The sequence below is a fragment of the Marmota marmota genome, unplaced genomic scaffold, assembly GCF_001458135.2.
Source record: "Marmota marmota marmota unplaced genomic scaffold, marMar, whole genome shotgun sequence".
NCBI classification, from domain to species: Eukaryota; Metazoa; Chordata; class Mammalia; order Rodentia; family Sciuridae; genus Marmota; species Marmota marmota.
Genome location: NW_026000037.1, coordinates 32528750 through 32555201, shown reverse-complemented (window position 1 = coordinate 32555201; position 26452 = coordinate 32528750). Strand labels below are relative to the sequence as shown.

Sequence of the window (26452 nt, the reverse complement as noted above, 5' to 3'; positions counted from 1 at the left end):
TTAAACTTTGGCCTTGATGGATTGAAAATTATTGTTCTTGAATGGGACAGAAGTTTGCTTCTAAGATGGATTAGTAATTATACCACGAAGTTACTGTGACCACTGAGAGTAACTGTGGATACTCAAGATGTGGACCAAAGTAAATAAAACAGTTACTAAACTGATCCTTACAATGGAAGTGTGAGGTTGCTTATGTACAATAGAAGTGAGAAGAATGATTCTGGAACTCAAGTGATTAATAGAGATGTCTCTTAGTGCTTCCATGACTTATAAGTGCAATGAACTATCAACTGCAGTAAACACAGCCTGAAGATGTCATGAAATCAAGGACCAAACCCCTCACATGTGAAGGTCTTACTGACCACATCAGGCAAACATAACAGATTATATAGTTCTGCCTGAGGATGAGAAAATTTTAGAATCTGTGATGGAGAAAATTGATGATCAATTTCTAAGATGGCCTAATATGCAGCTGTAACAAGAACAGTGACTATTTTTCCATTAAAAGTTTTTGGTTAGCTCTCTTGTAGAGATTGAGGCCAGTAGCCATCTTGAAGACTTCCGTGGGTTAGATTCAGTGTGTGGTATAGGAAAATTTGAATATGGAAGGTTGGATATTATCAGCCACTTCTGCTTGTGTCCTGACTCGCATATGTGCATCTGTGACCACAGCTGCTGCTGGAGGAAATAGTTCCATGTGAGCTTCAACTCTCTTTGTGCTATCTGCATTTTCCGTAAGCATGTATCACACAACTCCTTTAATTTCTGGTTCTATGGAGTTGAGTACCTGAAAAAAGCTTCAGGACACCCCTGTACAGCCTGAAAGTCAAGAAGATATAAAGACAACATCTCACCGCAGAGACAACCTCAAACCAAAGGAATCCAAAGTTAATGGAAAAATGTTCAATCCTATCATCTTTGGAGGAAAATTCTAACAAGCATCCAAACCACTCCATAATATACTCTATAACGAACTTGTGTTGGTTTTTCTTCTTTCTGTTTTAGTACTGATAGTTTTAAAATTCTATGAAACTACATCACGAATAAATTTGTTGGAATATAGTTCCTAGTCTCAAACTTTCTTTCAGGGGAACCCTAAGCCAGAGTCATATGTGACCAAACTATTTGCTTCAAGAGTCTCAAAACTCACATTCTATGAAAGAAAAGGATCAATCCTCCATTGAGATGTAGATGTCACTGTGATAAAATTTACCACAACCCAATACTTATCAAATGCCTGGCTCTAAAATGAAACACCTAGCAATTACATACTAAAGGACTGGAGGTGACATCATTAATGACACTGTATAAATGATTCTCCTGAATAAAAGTGAATTTAGTGTTAAGTAGCTGTAAAAGCTTCCCCTAAAATGAATGCTACTGAGACAAACATAAGCAACTTATGACTCTATACTGGACCATCCTGACCATAGGTAGAAGGTTTACTATCTCTTGTAAGCATAGAAACAAATATACAGGTCTAGGTTTCTTAGAAGAATAATTGAATCAATATTTTATACTTACAAATAAAGGGAGCATGGCAAAATTATTATTGATTTTACTTTCTGTGCAAGGTTTTTCTGTGGTGGTGGTGGTGGTGGTGGTTCACAACCTCTTCCTAAATGTTGGTAGAAAAGAAAATGGAAGAGGGACAGGGAATTGAGCCATCTTCTCAGAGAAGATGGGCCATGCTTTCCATGAGCCAAGTTAATGTTTTGAGGAAGAAGATATAAGTGGTAAAAGTAGCAAGTAACAAAGGTAATATCAAGTACATATTGTCGAATGGAAACCTTCCCAAGAATTTTAAAATAACACCCAAATGTCTTACTTTAAAATAGTCATTTCTAACTTTTCTTATAAAGAATAATATTCACTCAATATTATAATTCTCCAAATTTAGTGCAATATCTCTTTGTTAGTGTATTTTTAAATCATAAGATAATCTAATGACAGGGAAATATTGACTAGTAACTGAACATTAACTATTAAAATATTGTCTCTGAGAATTCAGAACAGAATTCCAACTTTCCTCCTGGGGCAATTTTAACTCATTATCTCCTATAATCTTCAAAGCCTTCAGAGCTATACCCATATCCGTTTTAAGGGTCAGGATTTCACTACATACAATGAGCCATTCTATAATTATTTGAAACTTAAAACATACTGAAATTGCAAAGATAAGCTAATTTGTTCTGATTAAGAATGAGTTAATGCACTAATCCTTGAAAATCATCAACACATTTTAACTATTTTATTTTCAATGAAAAATACAATGCAAGCTAAATAATATTTGTCATCTAATTTGTAAATCCTCAAAGAAATATCACTTTCTAGGTTTGAGGCATTAACAATTAACCAGATTTCTTAATATAACAATTGAATGAGATGAAACCTTGAGTTTTATGCAGCTCTATAATTCTTTTCTTTTTTTGACACTAAAATCATATTATTTCCAAAATCAGACTCAATGAGTGATAGCTTAAAAACAAAATTCATGCTTGGATCCAAAGGAGGGATTACAGCATCTTGCATATATTCTTATTTAAGTAAAATAGCATATTTTTAGATTCAATAAATCTCCCTAATATTTGAGTACATATTTATTTGCCAACAGAAATGAATGTCGATAAAATTTATCAGTCAAGAACAGCCAAGAGTAACTTCCTTAGATAAGCCATGTAAAATACACTTCAGGACAAATGATATCCAAGTATCTCTTTCCCTCCCCTGCATCTTCCATTCTAGAACAGCAGAGGGAGAAATGACTGCCATCAGATGAATGGCATCTAGGGCCAGAGGATGTCCATGTTTTTATTTTACCAGGCTAGGCCCTCCTTTGCATACCTCACATGAGCACCCAGTCAAATCAAATCAGCATAGTCAGTGCTGAAATGCCAAGGAGCCACCAGATGGCAGCAATCTTTTATGAATAATGCAGCATTCTGTGTAGTCCGTCTAAGATTTCCTGTTAATAATAGAACGATCCTTACTCTAGCAAAAGGACAAATTTGTTCATAATGAAGCCAGCCATTATTTTCACATCACTGGGTATATTTTGTGAGGCTCATTTGTTTTAAAGTATTTGGGCTCCCCAAATGTTAATTTTCATATGCATTAAACATTAAACTGCTGGTGGATTTTAGTTTGATACTGTGGTATAAAATTTCTGTGGCTTGAAACAAATACTTCCTTTTCTGGTGGACAAATAACATTTGCAGTTATCAATGTTGCCATATAGCTGTCAAAAGACAAGGGCTTCCTACAATTTTCTGCTATCCTGCTCAGTGTCTTCTATACATTGAGTGTATTCATCACCTTGCTTTCTACTAATTGATCTTAAATCATCAATCAAGTATCAGAAGTTTGACTTTTGCTTGATCATGGGTGTAGGAATTTTAAAATGAAGCACTGCTTGAATTCACATTCAAAACAAAACCAAGCCTCTCAGGTCTTCCTAAGTTGCTTGAGAAGGGAATCCTCAGTGTCAGTGTTTCTTTCCTTTTGGGAGATGTCTCTGTTTATTCTTAATTTTGCCACTGTAAATGTCCTAGTTTCAGAATCAAATAGTTCACTGCTAAATAAATGCTCTAAATTCTTCCTGTGAATGTCCCTTCCCTGGTAGAGTAACTTCAAACCTATCTGTTGACACGTTATCCAAAAAGAGTTTGAAAAGCTTCCTCCACAGTTATTCCCCACATCAGCCATTTCATTTCATTGTTTCACTTGGGCCATCTCTCAACATACTCTGTTGCTGAGATAAAAGAGCGACCTCCTCCCCTCTTCAGATACCAAGAATCCTTAACTTTCCTGTACCGTTTTATATCCTTGCTTTTGAATAGTTGTTATTTAACATGTTTTCAGTACCATGTTTCCCTGTCATGTTAGGAGTCTCTAAACACAAATCCTGCAAGTGGCCTCTCCAGTTCTGCGTGAGTGCTGGTGTTTTCCTTTCATCATAAACTTAGGGAACTTGCATTCATTTCCAGCCTTTGTTTACGGATGTTTGCTTTATTTTCTTACACTGCCTTAAACATTGCTCTGAGGTTTCAGCATTTTGTTCACCACTGCCCAGATTTTTCTCCTGCTCAGTGGCTTGTGGCATAATAAACAGTGAATATTTCTCTTGCCTTCAGATCCAACCTCATTGCCTTACACTTCCCAGAATGGAATGGCACAGGCTACTTATCTGCCAGTGACCCTATGCTCTCTAAAAGCACTCAATTTTATTTCACCTTGTGTCATCCTTATGGACATAAAATGTGATACCATTTATTGGACCCATCTATTGTGTACCAGCTTTAGGGATTTTTAAAAATTGAACTGTTCCTTTTTCTGGAATAGGTCTGTTTGTACAAAAAAAAATCATACTCAGCATGAAGTTAATATGACTACTCTCTTTCACAAATATAAAGTAAGAATTTTCAAACAGATAATAAAAAGAGATCCCTTGGTTTGCACACTGTCTTGCCATAATCAATGTAATATTTTCTTTACATAAGATGAAAATCACAAGTGGAAAAAGAACATAACACTTGATGATTTTACTTCCAACCTGGAAAGTGCCTCAGCAGCAGTGGTCAATTTTGCTCAGGTTGTTGTATGTGGTCTAAAGTCACGGGTTTGATCCCTATGTGGCTGGTTGGCCTCACTCTGACTATGTGGAGAGGGGGAAAATGTACCATTAGCCAAAGGAATGGATGGATGGTACAAAACCATCACACTTCTCTACCAAAATATCAAGAAATAGAGTATTTTCTGAGAGAGGGGATTTACAGCATGATGCCAGCAAACGAAGAATAGCTTGTTGCAGTTTGCCTGGTGTCAGTCTGAAACTCAGAATTCATTCCAAAGTCTCAATTCTTATCTTTGAGCACATAAAGTCAGCAATTCCAGAAGGTGAGGCAAAGTGACTGAGCCTAGCAGTGATCTAAGTTCATTAGATCACATGCATCCATTCTTTTCCTAGAATGTCAGAAACAGAATAAGCCATGCTGATAATTTTCCCTTTCATTTTTAAATTTTGATAGATTTTAGAAACTTTAAATTTTGGTTCCCTTGACTGATTTTAGAAAATTATGTACCAATATGGCTATTGTAACCTTTTAGTTTGATTCTGCCTTGATGCTAGGTCAAAGAAAAATAATACAGTAAGGTCACATTATGCCCTTCAGTAGTTAGTAGAACGACAAAGTTGTACAAATGAGTTCATAAGGCTTCAACCTGTGTGCTTCACAGAATCACACTTGGTATTGTTTTTGCTACCAATCTACTTAATTTATATATGTAGAATCCAGGTTATATATACTTTTGAAAAGAACTTCATTGTTTTCCAAAATTAAATCTGCAAAGAGACATTGATTCTCAATTCACCTGGTCTGAACTGAATGACGTGTGCATCTTTGAGGAGTATGCTTTCTACCTTTCTATTCCATTTCATTTCTCTTTTAATTCAGCAGAGCTAACATGTGCTTTCTGTCTCACTAAAATTGTTACAATCAGTTTTATTCCCTGCTCTTTATCTCTCTTTTCTGCAATCTTACATCCCCCTAACTTCCATAATACTAAATCATGTCCCGCATTATAAAATTAGGTCCTTCCTTTAGAAAAAAATTGTGTGACCCTACCAATCACAGTGAAAACAAACATCACAAAAATAATCATCTCCCTCTCCTTCCAGTCAGACATAATTACCATTCTAATCTCAGTAGAGAGGCAATGTTAACATTGTCTCTGTCATTTGGGGGCATCCTTTTTGCACTTGTTTCTCAGTTACCTTTTACAAGTTGCTTTTTCATAGTTTGATAGAAGCTCCTTCAGAAAAGAAATGCTTTTCTCAAAGGGTTAATTTTGATATATTATTAACTAATTAGCATATTGATTAAATAGTATATCATTGATACTATTTATTTTAAAAAACATAATACTAAAAGTGATTTAAGTAAGGTTTGAAGACATAGTCTTTGTTACACAATGAATGAGAAGCCTTTCACATGGTGTATTAAATTTTGGTCTATGGTTGAGAAGGCATTAAAAAGAAATACTCAGAAATTCTGAGCTGGCTTTTACAAATATCCCCCTCATCTTGATTATTCTGAAATTCCATCTTGAATTTCCTTCAAAATATTATGAGATGATGTGGTTAGTAGTTGAATAATGACATCCTGTTGTACTTATATAAAACTCACTCCTTTGTAGTTGCTTTAAAATACATCAAAGAGTCACTTTATTTTAACATTAACACAGATGGGAGGCAGGTAGGGGAAGGCCTATTATCTCTTATTTTCTTGGTGTGACAAACTGTAAGGTAGAGGAGTGATCCTGCCCTGGTTCTACAAAAAGTTACAACTGACAAAGCCAAAACTGGAACTCAGGTCCCCAGACTCAGGGGCTCTCATCACCATACATTCTGAATAATGGATGGATATCTAATAGGTAGATAAAATGATTGAGGATAAGCTATAAAGCAAAAAACAACTGTATTAGACATTAATGCTTCTCTTACTCTAGTTTATTTTTAATGTCATGCCTTTTAAGATCCTGTGAATAATGCTCTGAAGTGAAACAAGCTTTACTCAAAACCTAATGCATGTATAAATGTGAAGAATCATCCTTTTGCATTTAGTTTAACTACAAGCATTGAAAAATGAAAGAGAAAATTGGTAAAAGCTCAGATTTATTTTTAAACCACCACTTTTAACACAAGGAAATGGATAAAAGCAAAATACCAGTAGTTTTCCTTTTGGCTTAAAATGGTATTTTCCAAGATGTTATTAAATTATCTTCGCATTAATAAACTTAAGTAGTACTTAAACATTTTAAGCTAAGACATATTCGGATCAGGAAGAGCAATCAAATTATTTTTAAATGTAATGCATATCCATGGAAAATATTACATGAATATGTTTAATATACATTATAGCCAGAAGACTTCATCCAAAGTCAGAAAAGTAATCCAAGTAATGATAAACCTGTTCTGAGGACTACTTTACTTGTAGAGGAAAGAATCTGTCTCCTGAGAGGTATTAATGTATTAAAAAAAGAATCTCAACTGGGAAATTCGACCATGATATTTGTTGAGGTTATAAATTGATTATTGGGGAAGGTGAATAGACTTATCTATTCTAGTCATTTAATTTTTTCTGCCTTTCAAGTAAACAATTGACATATTCCTTATCAGCCATGATTCATTAATTTATAGAATTATCTTATTTGAAGCATGAATCTATAGAGGAGTACAATGCATATTCAAAAGTAAAATTTTATTAAATATTATTTTAAATGTAAATAAAAATCTGAGGCCTAGTCACTGATTGCCTTGAGAAAAGATAAGACTTTAGAGTACAAATAAATGAACCATTTAAATGAATAAATGGCTAGCTACTCTCTTATACCTTATAATGAAAAGTACCAATATCTTCATGTTCTATATTCCTGTTTCAACCTGGGGAATCTTGTATTACAAGGTCTATATTGTGGACAAAATATCCTAAATATTTCATGAAAGAGATTGTTCTTCCTGAATGAATGCAACTTTAGCCTTAAAAAGTAATAGTTTAATCAGTTAAAATGTGTCCAATCTTCTAGTATAGTAAGTGAAGGGCAGTATTTGATACAGTTTTTCTTCATATTTTCTTTGGGAGGCAAAACTAATTAACATGACAGAATAAAGAATATTTAAGTGCTAAATTAAACAGCATGGAATTAATTACAGTGCATTGGAACTCTCGTATATTTAGTAAAGGGGTACTCCCTTGGAGATTGGGGACTGTGTAAGAGGCATATCATCTATTTGATAACCATGTCAGAAAGTCCCTTTTCCTAGACTTTTGAAGGAAGGAAGGAATTATAAGAAACAATATAAGTAAACATTTTCATTCAACTTTGAAACAGAAGGATATTAAAAACTAAAAAAATTCTGTATTGTTTTAAACCATTTTTAAGTCATGTTCTCAGATGAATTTCCTATGAAAAGGCTTTGGAAGCCTAATGTGCCCAGTAAAGAGAAAGAAGGTGGAAGAAGCACTGTTTGTGTCAAGGATGCTGCCTGAGAGTACTGCCATCCTTCAACATGGTTTTATTTAGTTATTACAACTCTCTCTGTGTAAATGACATTTAGGATTATTTAAGATTATGTTGTAATCCTTTTAATCCTTAGTGCTTTAAATTTCAGGCTAAACACCAAAGAGCAAACTAGCACTTAGGAAGAATGTTTAAAGCATGTGATTTGAACATAAATCTTTTTATTCACTTCTTCCCTGATGAAGACCTAGTGTTGCTCTTAAGTTCACTGAGAAAACTTGTACCACAACACAATTCATTACAAATCACTTGGTTGCTAAATGTTTTATCAAGCAACATCAAATTTGTGATGGTCCTTGACAGTTATGCTTTCTGCAGAATTAAGCAAAAGTTAGCAATGAACATTTACTAATTTGACTTAGAATTTGTGTGGAATTTATAACACAAAGTATCTTTCTGTGTTTGTGCATGTGTATGTGTGTATGTGTGTGTGTGTGTGTATACATAAATGCTCACTTTACTAAACTCAAGTATTAGATGCGTGTATACACATACACACATACATTATACACACAATATATATATTTATATATATATATACACATACTTATTTTAACATGTTATAACATTACTATATATTCCTTTGTACAGACGTTAACAGTAATTTTAAAAATATATCACTTTTTATTAAGTATTATCAATTGGATCAAAGATGGTTCTGTTACAAAGTAGGTAGGTGTTCTTGAATTCAGCAAAAGAGCAACATTTTGATTTGATTGACCAAAAGTTCTTAAATACTAAAACCTAGTCATTAATGTTGTCACTGTAATGTCAACATGTGCCAATCAAATAAGGCTGAATTCACACAATGAGTTTGATAGGACTTTGACTATGAAGGAAATATAGCCTTTAATACAAAGAAAAATGAACAAATATCCAAGCAGGATATAGAAAAAAAATGAAGCTAGTTAAATCTTCCAACATGTGTGTGTATGTGTGTGTGTGTGTGTGTGTTTATGTGTGTGTATGTGTATTTGAGACAAATGTGTGCCTATGTGGCTTTCATTTATCTCAGGCACTCGCAATTTTTTGTTTGTTTTCGTATTCATTTTAAGTTGGACTTCTCTGCAGACACTGTAATTATGTGGCATATAATTGCTAATCCATCACCTTTTTAAAGACAGATTTCAAATTTTAAATTATTTCTAATTTTGCACTTCTTTGATTTTTCTTGAACCAAAAATCTCAATAGTCATTTGCTATCTGTAATCTATAATTCATAGACTGAGATTGAACACCAAGCCTAATTCAAACTTGGAATTTTAAAGCTATTTCTGATGTAGCGCATCAGCTGAAGCTCTGATGGTCTTTTTGTCAGGAAGAAACACTTCATTATTCTTAAGGTAATGAAACCCCTGCACACACACATACTCCAACATCCAACAATGCCTTAATACCATGTTTTTGAGATATAATCGTGTTTATTCTGATCATTTGAGAGTTAGACCAGCTAATGTATCTAATCAAATATTGATGTAAGTCATCTAGATTTAGCTCTCTGGCAAATTCTTCCCGATGCTTTTTTGTTAACAGAACTACAAAAGCTGTTTATATTGTTCCTCTCCAAGGCTTACTCTCATAGCTTGTATCTATAGATACATACTAGTAAATTTTACCTAAGTTCGTACATTTTGGTGGTGAAAGATTTCAGCATTACCAGAAACCTAATGATTCATCCATAAAGAATAAAGCAGAAAACAAAACTTGAATCATTTTTAAGCTTTGCTAATTCTCTTGTTTCTCCAAAGGATCTAAGACCATATGCATATAATCACCGAGGTCCCATGAATTGTTCAATTACACTACAAACAATGCTAGCTACTGAGATTTTCATTCCCCAAAAGTTACAAAAAATGAGAATAATTTAAATTTTTTGGAAGTATCTATATTTAGAAATGTGGAAAATGAGGACAATTACAAAAGGAGATATTTAGTGATATTCATAAAATCTTATGATTTTATATTCCACTAGTATAAGCAATTTTATTGTATAACTATGCTTACTATACCCATAAATATTTTTCTTCTTGTAGCCCTGTATACATGATATATAGATGACTATCAACATCAATTGTGACCTTCACAAGGTCAACAGGATAGTTTAGCCCATTTTCAAAAGTTTCTATCATTCAAGATTTATGTCCATAAATTTGAATTTAATGTATTTCTTTTACAACTGTGGTGATGAGGATGCTAAAATCACAATACTTATGAAGACTACAACACTTAGCATACCTGATCCTCTAGGTTGTTATACAGATTATGATTATAATCTTCAAAATTATTATTTATAGCAGATTAACAAAAAGAGCAAGAATGGAGAAAGAATATATCACCTATATATCATTGCTCACTTTAAAACAAATTTATTTCTCCTATTTTAATCTCAAAAACCACTTTTTCATCACTCTTGGGATTAGACCATTGATTTCTGGGTGTGTTGGGCTGTCCAGATAGTTTGCCTGCCTTCCTGCCTTTCCCCTTTCCTCCTGTGTTTTAAATTTTATTTTTATTAAGAAATAATAATTGTTTATATTCTCTTCATTTCATTTCTTTTTGGTAATAATAAGATCTCTTCATCTAAGTAGAATAAAACTAGAACCAGAAAAAAAATTATTCCAGAATATGACAAAAATTGTTGGTTTCTTTTAAAAATCTAAATGGTCCCAAATTAGTCGACCATACCTGAATTACTATTTGGAAAAAGCAGCCTATACTGGAAAAGAGCATTTTTCCCCTCTAGTAAGAATGTAAGTATCAAATTTCACCTATCTATAAGATACAAATATAAGACTCCATATATTCATCTCACCACAAAATTTAAGAACAGAAGAATTTACTTTTCTTCAAGAACCTAATTGTTGTTAAAAGATACTTTATGAAAAAGTGCAATAATCTGGCTCCATTGGCTGCTAAATGACATAAAATGTGAAATATGCTTATAAAGTTATGAGCTATTTTAGAAATATAAAAGTTAAATTTCATTTAAAAGTGTAAAAAATATCAACCTCTATAATCTAAAATTATTAATTGCCAAAGAAAACCATGCTATATGATGTAGTTTGGTAACATATATGAAAAAAATTACCAATTTCTTCTCTTTCAAGGATTTCATCTGGTTCTTTCCATTCAATGGAATATAATTATAATTATTAACCACAGTGTTTTTTTTCCAAAAACTTTATGCGATGTAAAATGATATAATTTTCATAGCTGTTCAGCTCTCTTCATCCTCACTACTTACACTGGTGAATGTAATTAATGACCAGAAGACAGTTGTGACAATGAATCAAAATAGTTTGTAATTGGTGAATCTTCACTTATGTACATTTGAAAATTCGACAATATATCTATTTAAGTAAAGCATTCTAGGTAATCAAAATCAACATGCAACATGTATTTTATGTTTAGATAGCAACCAGCCACCAGGGAAAACAAAAAAAAACAAACCAAAGATTCAACAAGGAAGAGAAGTCAGTCTTTCATAATGACCTTCAGACAACTAGTTCATGCACATGAAAACATCACAAGAAGGTAGTCTGATTTTGATTACCCAAGAGACATCAGATTTAGAAGGAATAGGAATAAATTGAATATATGTAACATTCTTACCTGAAAGACATTCTTTCTGCTTGATTTTTCTTTGGCCCATTCAATATGTGCTCCACACAAATCCACACTTTCTGGTTTGTGCCCACTTTTCTGTAAATAAAAATGAAATAAGAATAAAAAGCACACATCATTGGAGATGCATGTCAGAGAAAATAAGAGTTTATTGAGTTAGAAGCTATACATATTTATGATAAAAAGCCTATCTATTTTTTCTTCTAGGAGAAACCCAATTTATAAGATTTGGGATGGAGAGAGACTTCATAATTTTAACTCTCTAAACTTCAAAGTCCATTTTAAAATTTCATTAATTGTAGATAATGACAAAAACAAATACATAAAATTTTGTTTTGTGATGTTATTTAGTAATCCTAAAGAAATGCAAGCTTTAAAATGTTTCCTTAAGAATGAATGTTGCTATTCAATGGCTAATGTAATGTAAAAGCATTTAAAGTCATATACTTAGACCTAAGAGGAAACATAAAGTTAGTAAATCATAATGTAATGGAAACCCCATACAGAGATTTAGCTTTGTGACTTTAACAAAGTTACTTGGGATTTGGCTACATCATCTAGAAAATGGAGCAGGTGCATTAATAAATCTCAAAATCCTTTTGTAGGTTTGTGTTTCATATGCTAACAAATCCAACAAGTATTTATTAAGTGTCAACTATGTGCCTTTTATGAGTTCACTTTTTAGACTTGGAAGACTATGCACATGACTATATGTATACTTTTATCTAATAAATTTACTTTAGACCAAATAGATTATAGTGTGTGTGCTTCTAGTTACATGGTGACAATGTGGATACTACTTAAAAGTTGTTTTATTTCAATAATTCTTAATAGTCCATTAATAGAAATATTAATTCTGGTTGCCAAAATATTTTCATTTTCATCTGATTCAAGTGGATAACAATTAGAAAACATTAAATTCATACAGCATAGCAAGTTTCTTCATTATTTTTCAAAGACATGTCACATTTGAAAGATTTTTCAACTATTTTCATAGTTTCACTCTCGGTTTCTCTATAGATGAGTTCAGTAACTTTCCTCAAGTATTTTTCCATAGACTATATTAAAATCTTAGCATACAAAGCTTATAATACTTTAGGCAGTATTTTCAATGGCAGGAACTTCAGGTTAAAACATGAAATTATGAATAAAATTATAAAATATTAAAAGAAATTATCTATCCATAATTGTTTCCTTATAGTTACTGTGTCCAATTTTATCAGTTTAAAGAAACAGGTTTTTTTTTTTCAGAAAAAGCTGAAAAATCCATTTTTATTGTAAATTGTGAGATTTTAGTTTTGGGCAACTCAAATCAGTTTTTGAAGAAATATCATAAATCCCAGTGTATCATTCCTTCAGAATAAATTCAGCTGGCAAGACAGAGTTGATAGCATATTATTTCCATGTTATTTAATAGGAACCTCATGAAAAACCCAACAAAATAAGACATATCCCTTAAAGATATTTCAAATTGTGACAGATTTTTATTGGTTCACTCATCTTCTGCCACCAAGTGACCACTATTATGAATGATCCCCATAATGATAATGATAATTATTGCCAAGGGATTTCTGGTAAAATAAATGTTTAAAATCAAATGCTTCTTGTAGAGTTCATTGAATTATAGGATAATCCGAACCAACAAAAATAACCATTAAGAGTATAAGACATAGCAAGACCCTCAGCAACTGAGGGCTGATGATGTAGCTCAGTGGTTAAGTGTCCCTGGGTTTGATTCCCAGTGCCAAAACAAACAAACAAAGAAAAATCAGACAAAAGAGCTTATCTTTCCCATATAATATAGTCGGGGGGAAAGACCAAATTATTTCAAATAAGAGGCATTTTTAATATGCCAAGCCTTTTCCTTAGGCCTTTCATCTAGGAATTCATTTAATTCTTACAACTGTTAAGGTCATTATTATTAGTACAAATTATTAACAACTGAGGTGGCTATTATTATTATCACCATTCTAGTTAGGTAAGAAAGTATGCCAGAATGGTTCTGGCATGGCAGAACTTTCCCAAGGTAACACAGCTACAAAAGAAAAGGCCAGAATTTAAATGCTAGTAGCGTCACTTCTAAGTCTATTCTTAACCACTACTGGTCCTTGAAAATTGAATACACACTGTGATCATACTCATGCTAAAACACAGAAGAATTTGGGAAAGCTACAGCTTTCTCACTAGAATCCAGGACAGACATATTGATCTTGTTTGTGTCCTCTGCTAAACTTGATCTTGCGTTAGGCCCTGTAAACCACCTGTTTATCTGGACTACCTCCCAATCTTCACATAGCTGGCTCCTTACCCAGTAGCTCCTAGTTAATTTCACCTTGCCAGAGAGTGTTCTTTGACTGTCTTTTATATAAAAGATCTGTGCCCCAGAACGACTATCCTATGTCTTGTTTTAATTTCTTTCCTCCTAACTAAAATTAGCATATATATTTTTATATACTGACTGTTTGTGTTTCCCCCACTAGAATTAAGCTCCCTGAGTTAAGGCCTTGTTTGCCTTTTCCTCTGCTGTTTTTCCCAATGTATGGAACAGTGCCTGGCACATACTTGTTCAATGAGTATCTGCTGAATTCATGAATGAAGAAAAAATATCAAAATGCAACTAGTTTTTGTGCTTTGGAAAGAAGGCTTGAATGTCTTAAAATTCCCAATTTTATAGCAATTAAGATTTGTAGTTTAAAAAAGTGTTAAGCAGTCTTTTGTTCATGATATGGAAAAATGATACAGTTTAATGGACTCCCGTGGGTTGAATGTGGAATTTCAGGGAATCATTGAATAAGTATTTACTGCATTCCTATTATGTGACAATGTGTTAGTGACTTTCTCTGCTGGACACAGGGGCTGTAGAGTTAAGGAAAATATTGACTCTTCCTCTAAGAATACCATACTAGGTCTAGCTTTAACACAATTACCTGTAGACTCTATACGATTAATAGCTAGAGGAAACCCATTAAAAAGCAATATAAGTTTGCATGGTGTTCTTGCCATCTAGTTATGCCAATCTATAACTGTTCTCTTCAGTATCATATGCTAAATCTCATGACCTTGGCACATGGCGTGGGTTTATCACAATCCAATTTCTGTGCATCACTCTCAGTCATCTCCAGGTGCTCATTCATGTGAATACTCCTTCCACAACTCTTGCCCCATTTCCTGGCATTCTTTACAACCTCACTCCTCCACCTCCGCTGCAATTCACAGATCTTCACTATGCTTCATATCTAAGAAATTCCACTTTATGAGTTCTCTTTACTCTCATCCTGTTCTCATGGTTGCCTCCACCTTAGTACAGTCTCCCAGTTCCCAAATCATTCCTGGCTCCCCTTCCTTCCATGTCCAAGCTGTGTCCCATAGTCAGTTCAACCACGCCTTCACTAACCATCATCAAGTGACACCTCTCTCAACTATTTGTCCTTCTAATAATCTTTCTCATATATCCTCATTTTTGATAAGTGACTTTTGATTTCTCAGGGTAGCACTTTTATAAAGAATGACCACCTCCTTCACTGGGTCTTTGACTTTACTTAAAAAATGTTTTGTGATCCTAGTCAATTTCTGTGCGCATGACAATTCTCTCCCAAAGCTTTAGCTCCTTGGATAGTTTGCTCTTCACACATAGAAATCAAATGGCCTATTAATAAACAAAAATAAATAATTCATCTCAGAATGATAGTTTATAAAAAAAGAAATACACAGGATCTTAAGAATATAATATTTCCATTTATCCTAACTTTAAGAAGAAATAAGTATTATGGAATAATCAAATTAAATAATAAAAATTTAGGGTGAATTTAGAAGTATGTTAAAACAACCAAAGTTATTAGGATAAAGTTAAAACAAATAAATAGATCAAATTCAAGAAGAGAAAACAAAAATTAATAGATAAAGAACTGTAAAACTGATGCTAATAATTACTTCATTTTCACAAACCTAATGTAGGCATAGACTGAAGAATAACTTTAGGGACAGAGGAGTATTAAAAGGAAAACATTTTTTAGCATTTAAGTGTTAAACATTGAAAAGAAGTAGTTCAGAAAAGTTGTAGAACTTTTTTGGAAGAAAATCAAGATTTTATTCAAGAAGCCGGAAGTTAAAGCATCCTTTAATAGAAAACATATTTCTGATTCTACAGCTATACAACATACAAAAACGTCTGCTAATGAATTGCATGATGCCAATGGATCATATTGAACATCATTATAAAAATAAGTTTTTAAAATTTTGACTAAATATGGATTTGAATCTGAGAATGTATATATCATATCTCTTCTGGGATAAACTTAAAATAGAAATGACTGATTTTTTAAATATTTAAACAGAATTATTTAGGAGTTACTACTTTTGGACAATAAAACATAAAAGCCTCTTTTGCTGGAGCAATATGAAGTCATTAAAAGCTGATCCTGGGTCTTAGCCACTTCTATTTTTTATTATTCTCTTAATCCATCTTCATCATTTCCCAATAATATAGCTGATAGGATATTCTATATATAACATTTTTTCTCTGACTTAAACTTTTGAGTTCAGCTTTATTTTTATTTGTGGGGTTATGGGGGTCCATAGTCTAATATATATTAAGAAAATATCAAAGACCAGCTGCTGTATTGCTAATATTTTCCATGGTGAAGACAGAGCATGTTTGTAAGCAACAAATCATCAGGCCAGTCATTCTCATTCCCTCATTACAAGATGTGTTTTTAAAAAAGATAAAGCTCAGATTTATGAAATAGGTTATTAGCTATCATTTTTTATTTTGGATTAATTGCTGTTCTAGAATATAGACTCAGATTGTCCTTATCATTTTGAAACATGAAACACAAAATCTGTTTAAAGGAATTAAGTTTTATCTCATAACTCGTTTTGATTCTGGAAAATTGTTCATGAAGGAGGACAAAACTCACTTATAAATTCTCATTTGGGCAAAATGATTTAGGAAAGAGTGCTGAATGGATACCTGATCTTATTAATGTCTAAAGTATGGCCCCTGTCAACAGAGAGAGGATACTTTGATTATAAGATGTGAGTTTTATGTATATGAATATAAATGATGTTAATAATAACTGAAATTGTTTCTACAGTGAAATTTCTCAGTATATTACATGACCAAATCAAACCAGATTTTCAGAAAAAGTAAACCTTTGCTAGTGATTTGGGGTATTAGAATGTTGTATACTGTTGGGTTTTTTGTTTGTTTTTTTATGAGAAAATATTCTCTACTTTTTAAGAAATTAGCACTGCATTTATTTCTGAATTAAAATCTCCCTAGAATAAACACAATAGCTTTTACTTAGTCTACATTGCTTGTATGCTCATCCTGTTTTAAAAACGTACATTACATAACAAGCTAATTGGATTCTGCAAAGTGAACAGCTTGAGCATACTTTCAACATCTCAGGTGCTTCTTGAGAGTCTGTCCTTAGATAGTTGTACACTGCATCAGCTATCACTTGTAGATGACTAACCCTGCTTAGGACATAAGAATGACCACTGGCCATCTTGAAATGCTAGGCCCTCATTCCAGACTGCCAGAGGGTAGGGCAAGCTTTTGCCTTCATCCGCAAATTCCAGATTTGGTTGAAATGCTACTTTTCAGGATGTTAGATCTGGCTTTCTGGGTAGCTACCCAAAGGGGAGACCAGTGTCTATATGATGAAAGCAAGTAAAGGTGTTGCATAATAATATTAAACCAAAGGGAAATTGGAGATGGGAAAGAACACAGCAGATGAAATCTTTCTTCTTTTATTCCCTCATTCCCACAGTTACTTAAGTTTTCTCCAGTCTATTTGCACCTTCTTTCTAAGCTGAGCAGGGTACCTACCAGTGATCCTCTTCATTGCTTTGAGGTGCACTGTAGAATGGCATGTATCATGGTAACACATCTCCTGCACCACTTTCCAACATTTCTTGCTCACTTTTTCTCTTATTTCATTCTTTGTGCCATCTAAGACACTGATGTTACTCTCCCTGTAGCAGAGATGGATACTTCTCCACCAAAATGTGTGTTGTGTTCCCTTCTTTGAGTGTCCAGAGATGTCACTGGTGAATAGCTCACCAGCTGGAGACACTTATTTTTTTCTCAATTCCTTTTGCATCAAAATTTGGCATGTTCCTTATCTGTACCACTGAACATGAACAAAAATGATGTCAGACATGTCAGATACTTTTAGGATAAAGACTTATAGAGCATGCATATTTTTCCCATTCTCCATCTGCAACTACTCATACCAATATATTGTTACATTTAGTAGAAATAACAATAATAAAAATAGCAAATATAATTAATATTTATTCTGTTTGTTATGTTCCAGAAACATTACACCAACTTTGCAACATATAATTTTAAGTGGTAGGTACCCTTTATAGGTCCATGTTGCAGTTGAGCTAACCAAGGATTTTAGTAACAAAAAAATCTGATATTTCCAGCCTAGGTGTCTAACCTGAACACTCCTAAATCTACCTAATTTGGTATCCTGCTACATAATGCATTTCATTTCAGTAGCAAATTTTTAAGGAAGACTAAATGAATATATTCTGTAAATTTAAAAATTGCTCTGCACAGAAAAAGTCCATTTTATCTTAGATAAATGCAAGCTCTAAAACAGATGTATTACATTGACCAAAATGATAAACCACAGAAAGTCAAGCTTCATAATTAAAATAGTTTCCTGAGAGTGCCTAAGGTGAGGTTTATTGAGGGACAGTAAGCTATTATCCATTTATAAGGAGTCCTATCAATTTCATAGATTTTTGTGGTTATAAAAATTATGTAAGATATAGAATTTATTATACTTAATGGCCAAATCTTGAGAAAATTATAACCAGAGAACACGGCTTCATTTATAATAATATTGATCACTGGATTTCATTTTTTTCCTCACAAAGTTTATGTAAATAATATACTAAAATTCAATTTCTTTTTTCCTTTCTTCTTTTATTTCCATTTCTACCTGCCATCTTCCACAATGTGGGTGGTAGCATTGTTTCTCAATACTGGCTTCATGATGAAGGTTTGTGATGATGCACCCATGACAATGCTGCTAAGCTGCACTGATGACAACCATGCTGATGCTGCCACAGTGCTAACATTGCGAGAATCACAACACCAGGCAGAGATTTTAAAATGCCTCTGTTAGGCTAAGGTTGGTAGCTCTGTTGTTACCCCTCCATTCCTCATAAAATCTTGAACAAGGGTCTGTGTAAGGGCTCAATACTCATCTACAAAGATAAAATTATTTCATATTCATTTTGCTCAGAATACTCAATAATTCATGAATAGCTTTCTGATTGAAACTATTTTCATCTTTTTACTAAATCACATCATTTCACTCCCATAAATAAGTTCATTTTGTTGCTAAAGTCATACTACAGTGAATGAACATTAGATGTATTGCATTATTTAATTAATGCTTGTGTGCATTATTCACACTGAAAGTAAACAGTATTAAAAAGAGTAAACAAATTATTTTAATGAGAACTTTTATATTATTACTTTTTTGCTTCCAAGGTTATGACTGAATGAAGGGTTTGGTAAAATTAATAAGTTTATAAAATGCTTTGGAAAGTTCTCTGCTTTAAGAAAGAAGTCATAGAAGTAGAGAGTAGAATGGTGGTTACCAGAAGCTGAGAGTGTGAAGAAGGGTATGTGGAGATGTTGATCAAAGGGCACATAGTTTCAGCTAGACAACAGGAATAAATTCTGGAGATCTACTGTATAACATGTGTGGGAGACAACCTTGCACGTGACGGAGTCACACTCCCCAGCTGGGTGCTGAGGCGCTCAGTCACAGAAATGTGGCAGAGCTTTCCCCACCCTTCTTGGGATCAAGGGTCAGTGTCTCATGCATGGGTGTGTCTTGCTACAGCCCCTTGGGTGAAGCTATGTTCACCCTTCCTTTGTAATATAATCCTTTGCCCTGTTTAGGATAGAATCTACCATGCAAGTGCCTTGTGTGTGTCCCCTTCTCTTACTGTGCTCTTGGGTGTGGTCTACCCAGGTGTCAGTCAACCTGCTGACAGTGGACATCATGAAGATCGACTCAGCCCCCTGAAACCTGACACCTTGCCTCATTTGAATAGCTTCTCCTCAATAAAAGGAGTCAGCACGTGCTCTCACTCTCTCTCTTCCTGAGGACCCTTAAAGTCAGCCGTCACAGCAACCCCAAAGAAAAAGGTATTTGTGTCTTTTATGTGGTTATTTTGCACAGCCCAGTTAGCCCAGTTTACCTGAAGTGACCCTTGAGCCTTTTAGTCAGAACAGAAACCCGGCAAACATGGGCATTATATTTGATAATAATTTTGTATACTTGAGTATTGCTAAGAGAGTACATTTTATTTGTTCTAAGCATAAAAAAAATAGAAAATATGTGAAATGATGGACACGTTAATTGGTTTGACTTATTCATCCCATGATGTATAAATACATCAAACAATATGCCACAGTAACATACATACACAATTTTAAATTAAAATTTGCCAGTTGTGTGTCCAATTAAAAGTATTGGTACAATTCAAAATGAGAAATATACAAGTAGCAAAAAAGAGTCTGGTAAACAATAAGTAGAGTATATAAAATGTTTATAGTACTTGCTTCTATTAGGCTATGGTAGGTAGTCTATTGTTGCACCTCCATCTTTTACAATCGTCCATTTCTCAAAATAGTATAACGAAATGTTTATTGTGCTTCTGAATTTATGTCAAAAATGATACTAAGTTTTCAGAGCAGTAAGTAATCAATAGACTAGAAACAGGGGATCTCACCCATCTAACCAAGGAGCAGGAATTCCACTTGATCTAATTGTTGGTGAATGTGAAGACAAGAGAATATTTTTTAATGTAGAAAGACTTTACACAGTGTGTTTGTTTTAGTAGGATGTAACACTGAACAAATCTTCTGTAGCAGTATAAATAAATTCCCTTCTATGTTTGCAACTGGGACTCACTATTGTGCTAATACACCTAGGTTCTTAGGACAGTTTATTTTTAGTTCTCCTAAGATGAATTGCCCTGCTTGTTTACTTTGCACTAGAATTTCTGTAAAAATGACCATATTGTTAAAGGTCAAAGACATATAAGAATATCGAAATATTTTTCAGTGAAAAGATGGTCTGTTATTTACTAAATGTATCTGAGACACAATGATGACAAAGTTAGCCATTTTGCAATTATATCTATCAATAAGAGTCCAATCCTTACTGTTCTCATCCATATTTGCACTATGTGATACCTGGCAGTAATTGTTAATTGTTCATAGAATAAATTATCCTTTGACTCTAGGATAATTTCACATGTCCTATGTTTTTTTTTTAAATTTCAATTAACATGTTGTTGAAAACTCTGAATCTCTCTTAATATGGTAATGCTTTTGTTTATTATTGATTACAAATGGCTCCATATCACCTACAGAACAAAATCATCTTTTCTCATCTTCCTCTTCAAGGTCTTTTGTAAGCCAGTTCCGTGTTGACTTTGTAACCAAATTCTATTCCTTGCTGTTTCAGAACTTAGTTCCTCACCTGTTATGAAGCATTGCTGGCATTGCTCCCAGGCATTTTGTAGAAGAAATACAAAACAGTATGGACTGGGGCACATTCACTCTAGGCCTCAGGGAACCTCCATTAAAATGTTTTCAAGACATGACCAGCACACAGTGCATTGAGGAAGGCAAGAGATCAATAATCTCTATAAAATAAACCTACTACTTAAGGAATTAATTTCTAATATTTTACCATTGTTTTCTCTTATTTCTATACAAAATTACTTATGTTCCCATATCTGCAGCAAAATCTCATTTATCAAAAACATGTTCAAATATCACTTCCTCTACAAATATACTGAGAAGGCTTTCTAGTCAGAACCAATTGCTGGCTCCTCTGAGTTACCAAACACTAACACAGGCCCCTTTTGTGCCATTTTAGGGAAACTACCAATGCCTACTTTTTTTTTTTTCTGTAGTTACTCAATTTATGGGCATACTTTCTATTTGCTTTTAGACCTTCCATAAAATGTTCTGAGTCTGATTTATATTTGTTTTAATCTTTCAGAACACTTAGAATAGTAGCTGAAATGTTGAAGCTGCCCAATGATATTTGCAGCATGATCAAATGGAGTTATATAGGCTGAGCATTACTAGCAAAATCAGTTCTTAAAAAGGACTATCTATACTTAAATCTATGGTTCTATCTAACATGTTTCCCTATAATTTTTATGACTTTGATTATGGTTTATTATAATAAAATATTTATGTCCACATCACTTTTACCATATTGTAAATGCCTTGGGAGCAGGGGTTATGTATTTATTATTCATGTGAATTTCCCTGGGTTTTAAAAAAACTATATTTGATACCTGGCAGTAATTGTTAATTGTTCATAGAATAAACATACGAGGGATTCTCTAAATTAAACAAATAAAAAACCTTCTTATTCATGAGGCCATCCATTAATGGGTTTGGTCTAACCAGGAACACACATTTATAATGTCCCATGCACACAGTCAGATATTTACTCCACACACCAGTCAAAAACTCTAAATTCACAAACCCAACAAGGTTCTTTAGGAGCAAGCTGCATTTGAAGTGACAGAATCAACTGAAAAACTTCACTGATAGTAATATGAGTAACTATATCTGAAAAATGCAAGCAGTGTGGGTCAAGGCCTCAGAGGGAACATCAAACTAACAACTGTTAGTCTCTAAGACTTATCTAGCCCCAGATGAAAAATAAATAGATATGTCAGTGTTTTCAAGGCAAAAGATTTTGATCCAGCATTAAATGAGATTGAGCTAAGATTCTAGAAGAATCAGCTTTCTCTCTTACTTTGGATCCCTAATAGGCTTGGCTCTTTTAAGACACATTACATTGGGTTGTAGTGCTATTTGGTATATGTTTTGCTAAAAGAAAAGCACAGAAGATTATTCTAGGATGAAGATGCCTGGAGAATACCAATGTAACCTTTTGAAGATTTGCCCCTATAGCAGATCTCAGCCCATGGCGCTCATTTCAAGACTTTTCTTTTATCCTATCTTCCAATTAAACCAAAAATTCATTTCTCTTTGTAGCACACATATTCTGCCTATTCTCATTCATTGTTCTTGTTTTTCATTCCCCTGTATTCCCTGCCCACAAATCTTCACATATTGAAATTATAACCATCCTTCAAGGCCCAATTCAAATCATTCACAGATGTGAGCTCTCCCTCTTTTAAATATATAAAAAAAAAATAAAAAAAAAAACAGAAACAAAAAACAAAAACAAAACTCTATTTGTCTTACTTCATCTCATTCTATTTTTTGGCACAGATTTTTATAAGGCAAAGACTATCTTGATTATATCTCTATGCCTTATATGTAGCCCTAACGAGCAAGCTGTTCATTGTAGAATTTCAATACATATTCTTATGAAGTCTTTTCCCACCAAGGCTTATATAAATAGCACAAACTTGATTAACCAAATGCATACTTAAATTAAAGTGAGGTAGAATATAATGAGAAGTGTTATTTGGATCAACTCTTACACTGAAAATAATGAAAAACGATGGATAAAAGATTTTTTTAGATTACCTTAAAAGAATTGCAAGTCTAAAAAGACAGTGGGGACTGCCAGGGTAAATATTTTTGTGAGGTCAGAATTTGAACCTAGAGAGGGAAGCTGAATATCAAAGCAACATTACCACACTTATTCTCAGGTTATTTATTTATCCTATACATTTGAGCTTTAGTTAATTAACCTCATAGAATAACAGAACATGGTCTTGCCCAAGGTCTTATGAAAGGATAACACAGATCCAATATTAAATGTGTTTCCTCTTTTCAATCACAGAGGGATTTTTAAAAGACAGCAATGGTAAATGAGTGGTAAAGAGATGAAAAAAAGGAAAAGTGAAGAACAATCCTGACCCTATGAGGTGGTGGCATAGCTGTAGCCCTGCTATTCTGTAGATAGAACCTGAGAATTTTGTATTGTTAAATTGAAGTTAACAGTCTGGAACCAGTCCCAGACTCCTTGAGAAAAATGTAAAACTTTATAGAGTAGGACACATTTATCTTAGGCTTCAGAGAACCTCCTATGATAAAGGTCCAATCACAATGATTCATATACAATGATAAGTGGATACACAAAGGAAAAAAGGAACATAAGTAAGAAACAGCAGACACAGACTTCTGATATTAAATAACAAGAAACAGATTATAAAACAAGTATGCCTCCTACTTTTAACAAATGAAAGAATAGTCTTAAAAATACCTTCAGGAGTTGGGTACAGTGGCACACACCTGTAATCTCAGTGTCTTGGGAGGCTGAAGCAGGAGGGTCACAAGTTCAAAACCAGCTTCAGCAATGGCAAGGCGCTAAGCAACTCAGTGAGACACTATCTCTAAATAAATACAAAACAGGGGTTGGGATGTGGCTCAGTGGTTGAGTGCCCTGAGTTCAATCTCAGGTACCCCCTCAAAAAAAGGTAACGAGAAAACTATAGGCAGCAACTGGAGAACAGCAGTTATACTGACTGGTAACTTCTTGATTGCAATAATGCATGACAGAAAACAATGGAATGATATCTTTGATGTCTTAAAAGAAAATGAATTAGAAGTTCTATATCTAGACAGAATATGTGTTTCCAGAATGAGGAAGAATTAGAGACTTTTTTGAATAAGCAGACACTGAGGCAGGATCTTACCACAGTATCTTTAATACAAGAATTTTTCAGAATGTATTCCAAACAGAAGGAAAAGTGATTCTAGAAAGCAAGTCTCAAATTTAAGAGGAAGTAAATACTAAAGAACACTGCCAATATTGGGAAATATAAACCAATACTGGTTTCGAAAGAAACAATTATGTCTCTTGGTGTTAAAAAATTATGATATCAAACAGGAATAGCATCTATACTGAGATGGGGATACATGGATTAAAAAATTGTAAGGTAATATTAAGAAAAGTATAAAGGATTGGACTAGCTCCAGTCTTTGATAAATATGATAAATAACTTTGATAAGTATGTTGTAATCCTAGGATAATTGCTAAAAGAACAGAAATCAAACTAGTAGAGAAAAATGATGGAAAGATGACGTAATAAAGAACAGCAACAAAAGACCTACTTATTGATAAAAGCAAGAAAAGAAAAAAAAAGAAAGAAGCATACAATATGATTTCATTTACATAAATTCAAAGCAAACTGTTTTTAAGGGGTTTTGATATAGGTGAGAAAATTAAAATTATAATTAAAAATTTTTATAATTTTTATAATGAGATACTGACTGAAATGCAAGCCAGTGGCTAACTTTGGGGCAAGGAAGAGGCTGTGATGACAAAGGGACAGGTGACAGGTGGGGCTTGTGGAGGGCTGATGGGGTCTATTTCTTGGCCTCAGCTGTGCTTACACAGGTGATTAATTAAGAATTATTGCAGTGTACATGGATGTGTTCTATTTTTAACTAAAAATGGCTTCTGCATTATTTTGTAGCATCTTTTAAAATTTATCTTGAGTTTTAAATCACAGTACATTTCTTTTAAATTATGAGAATATGAACATCATTCTTTCTTTCATAACCCAGAAAATTGTGTCCAGAGACACCAGCAGTTTTCAAATGCTCCTCCTGACCAGCCATCCTGGATCAAGCTTGTTCTGATTTGAGGTAAATTGAACAAAATAGAGACGTGCATGCAGATGCACAAGGGAGACAATTTTCTTTCTCCATAAAATATGTCTCCTTTTCTGAAATTTTATCCTTCCTAGATGTTGGATTGTGATATTTTATAATGCCCTTTCAGTTATAACATGATAATGATAGTAGGTGGTTGGTTACTCTTTAATTTCTATCAAAAAATAAAATAGATCAATCATTCTTTTTCTTTAATAGGTTCCTGAGGACCTACAGTATGCAAATCACTAATCTCCTCAGATCAGGGAGGTAATTCTGTATCTATTTTTGGAGAAGGTTCCTTTTGATAAAAATGTGATTTCAGTTTGTTTATGAACTGAATGCTGTGTCCCCTAAATGCAAGTGTTGAGTCCTAACCTTCAGTATCATGATATCAGGAGTGAAGCCATTGGGAGGTGATTAGGCAATGGACGGACAGCCCTCATGATAGGACTATTTCCTTTACATGAAGACATGAAGAGCAATAAGAGCTTGGTCTCTCTGTACTCTCTATCACATGAGGTTACAGCAGAATGATGGCCAAATGCATTCACATTGAGTACCCTCAGCAGACACCAGATCTCTCCATGCCTTGACTTTGGACTTCCTGGTATTCAGAACTGTTAAAAGTAAATCTCTGCTTAAGCCACCCAGTCTGTGTTATTCTGTAACAGCAGTTCTAAGTGAAGAAAACTGACATGAACTGAAAGAACTGCAGGGAGAAAAAGAGGTAGTCAAACATGGAACGTAGGTTCAGGCACAATATTCTGTGACACACATGTTAAATATGAAAATGGTAAGAGTGAGACCCAGTGATATAAGAAAGGGGCTCTCAGAAAATATGCAGAAGTTTACTTTTGGTTATACAAATGAATGGGTTTCTTCATTTTTAGTATTAGTGTCTGCACACAATATTTTATGCTGCCCATCGACACACATTTCTTTGTTGGAATGCCATGCATGTTGGTGTTCCTTGAATTAATAAATTCCTTCTTCTATAAATATCTGAATCAAATCAAGTACAATAATATCATAATTTAACAGCATAATAATATCATAATTATACCATATTCTAAGTTATGTACAGTATATTTTCAAGTA

At 33.6% G+C, this 26452-nt stretch overlaps 1 protein-coding gene across 4 annotated transcripts in view; it reads right to left on the bottom strand.

Annotated features, from left to right (window-relative positions):
* The window catches only part of Arhgap15 (Rho GTPase activating protein 15), a 621152-nt gene that overhangs the window by 497975 nt on the left and 96725 nt on the right, over nt 1–26452 (bottom strand). For all 4 annotated transcript variants that reach the window (XM_015479148.2, XM_048812226.1, XM_048812228.1 and 1 more), the window contains exon 6: nt 11692–11781. In XM_015479148.2, coding sequence (XP_015334634.1) covers nt 11692–11781 — 90 coding nt within the window. The remainder of the gene's footprint in view (nt 1–11691; nt 11782–26452) is intronic.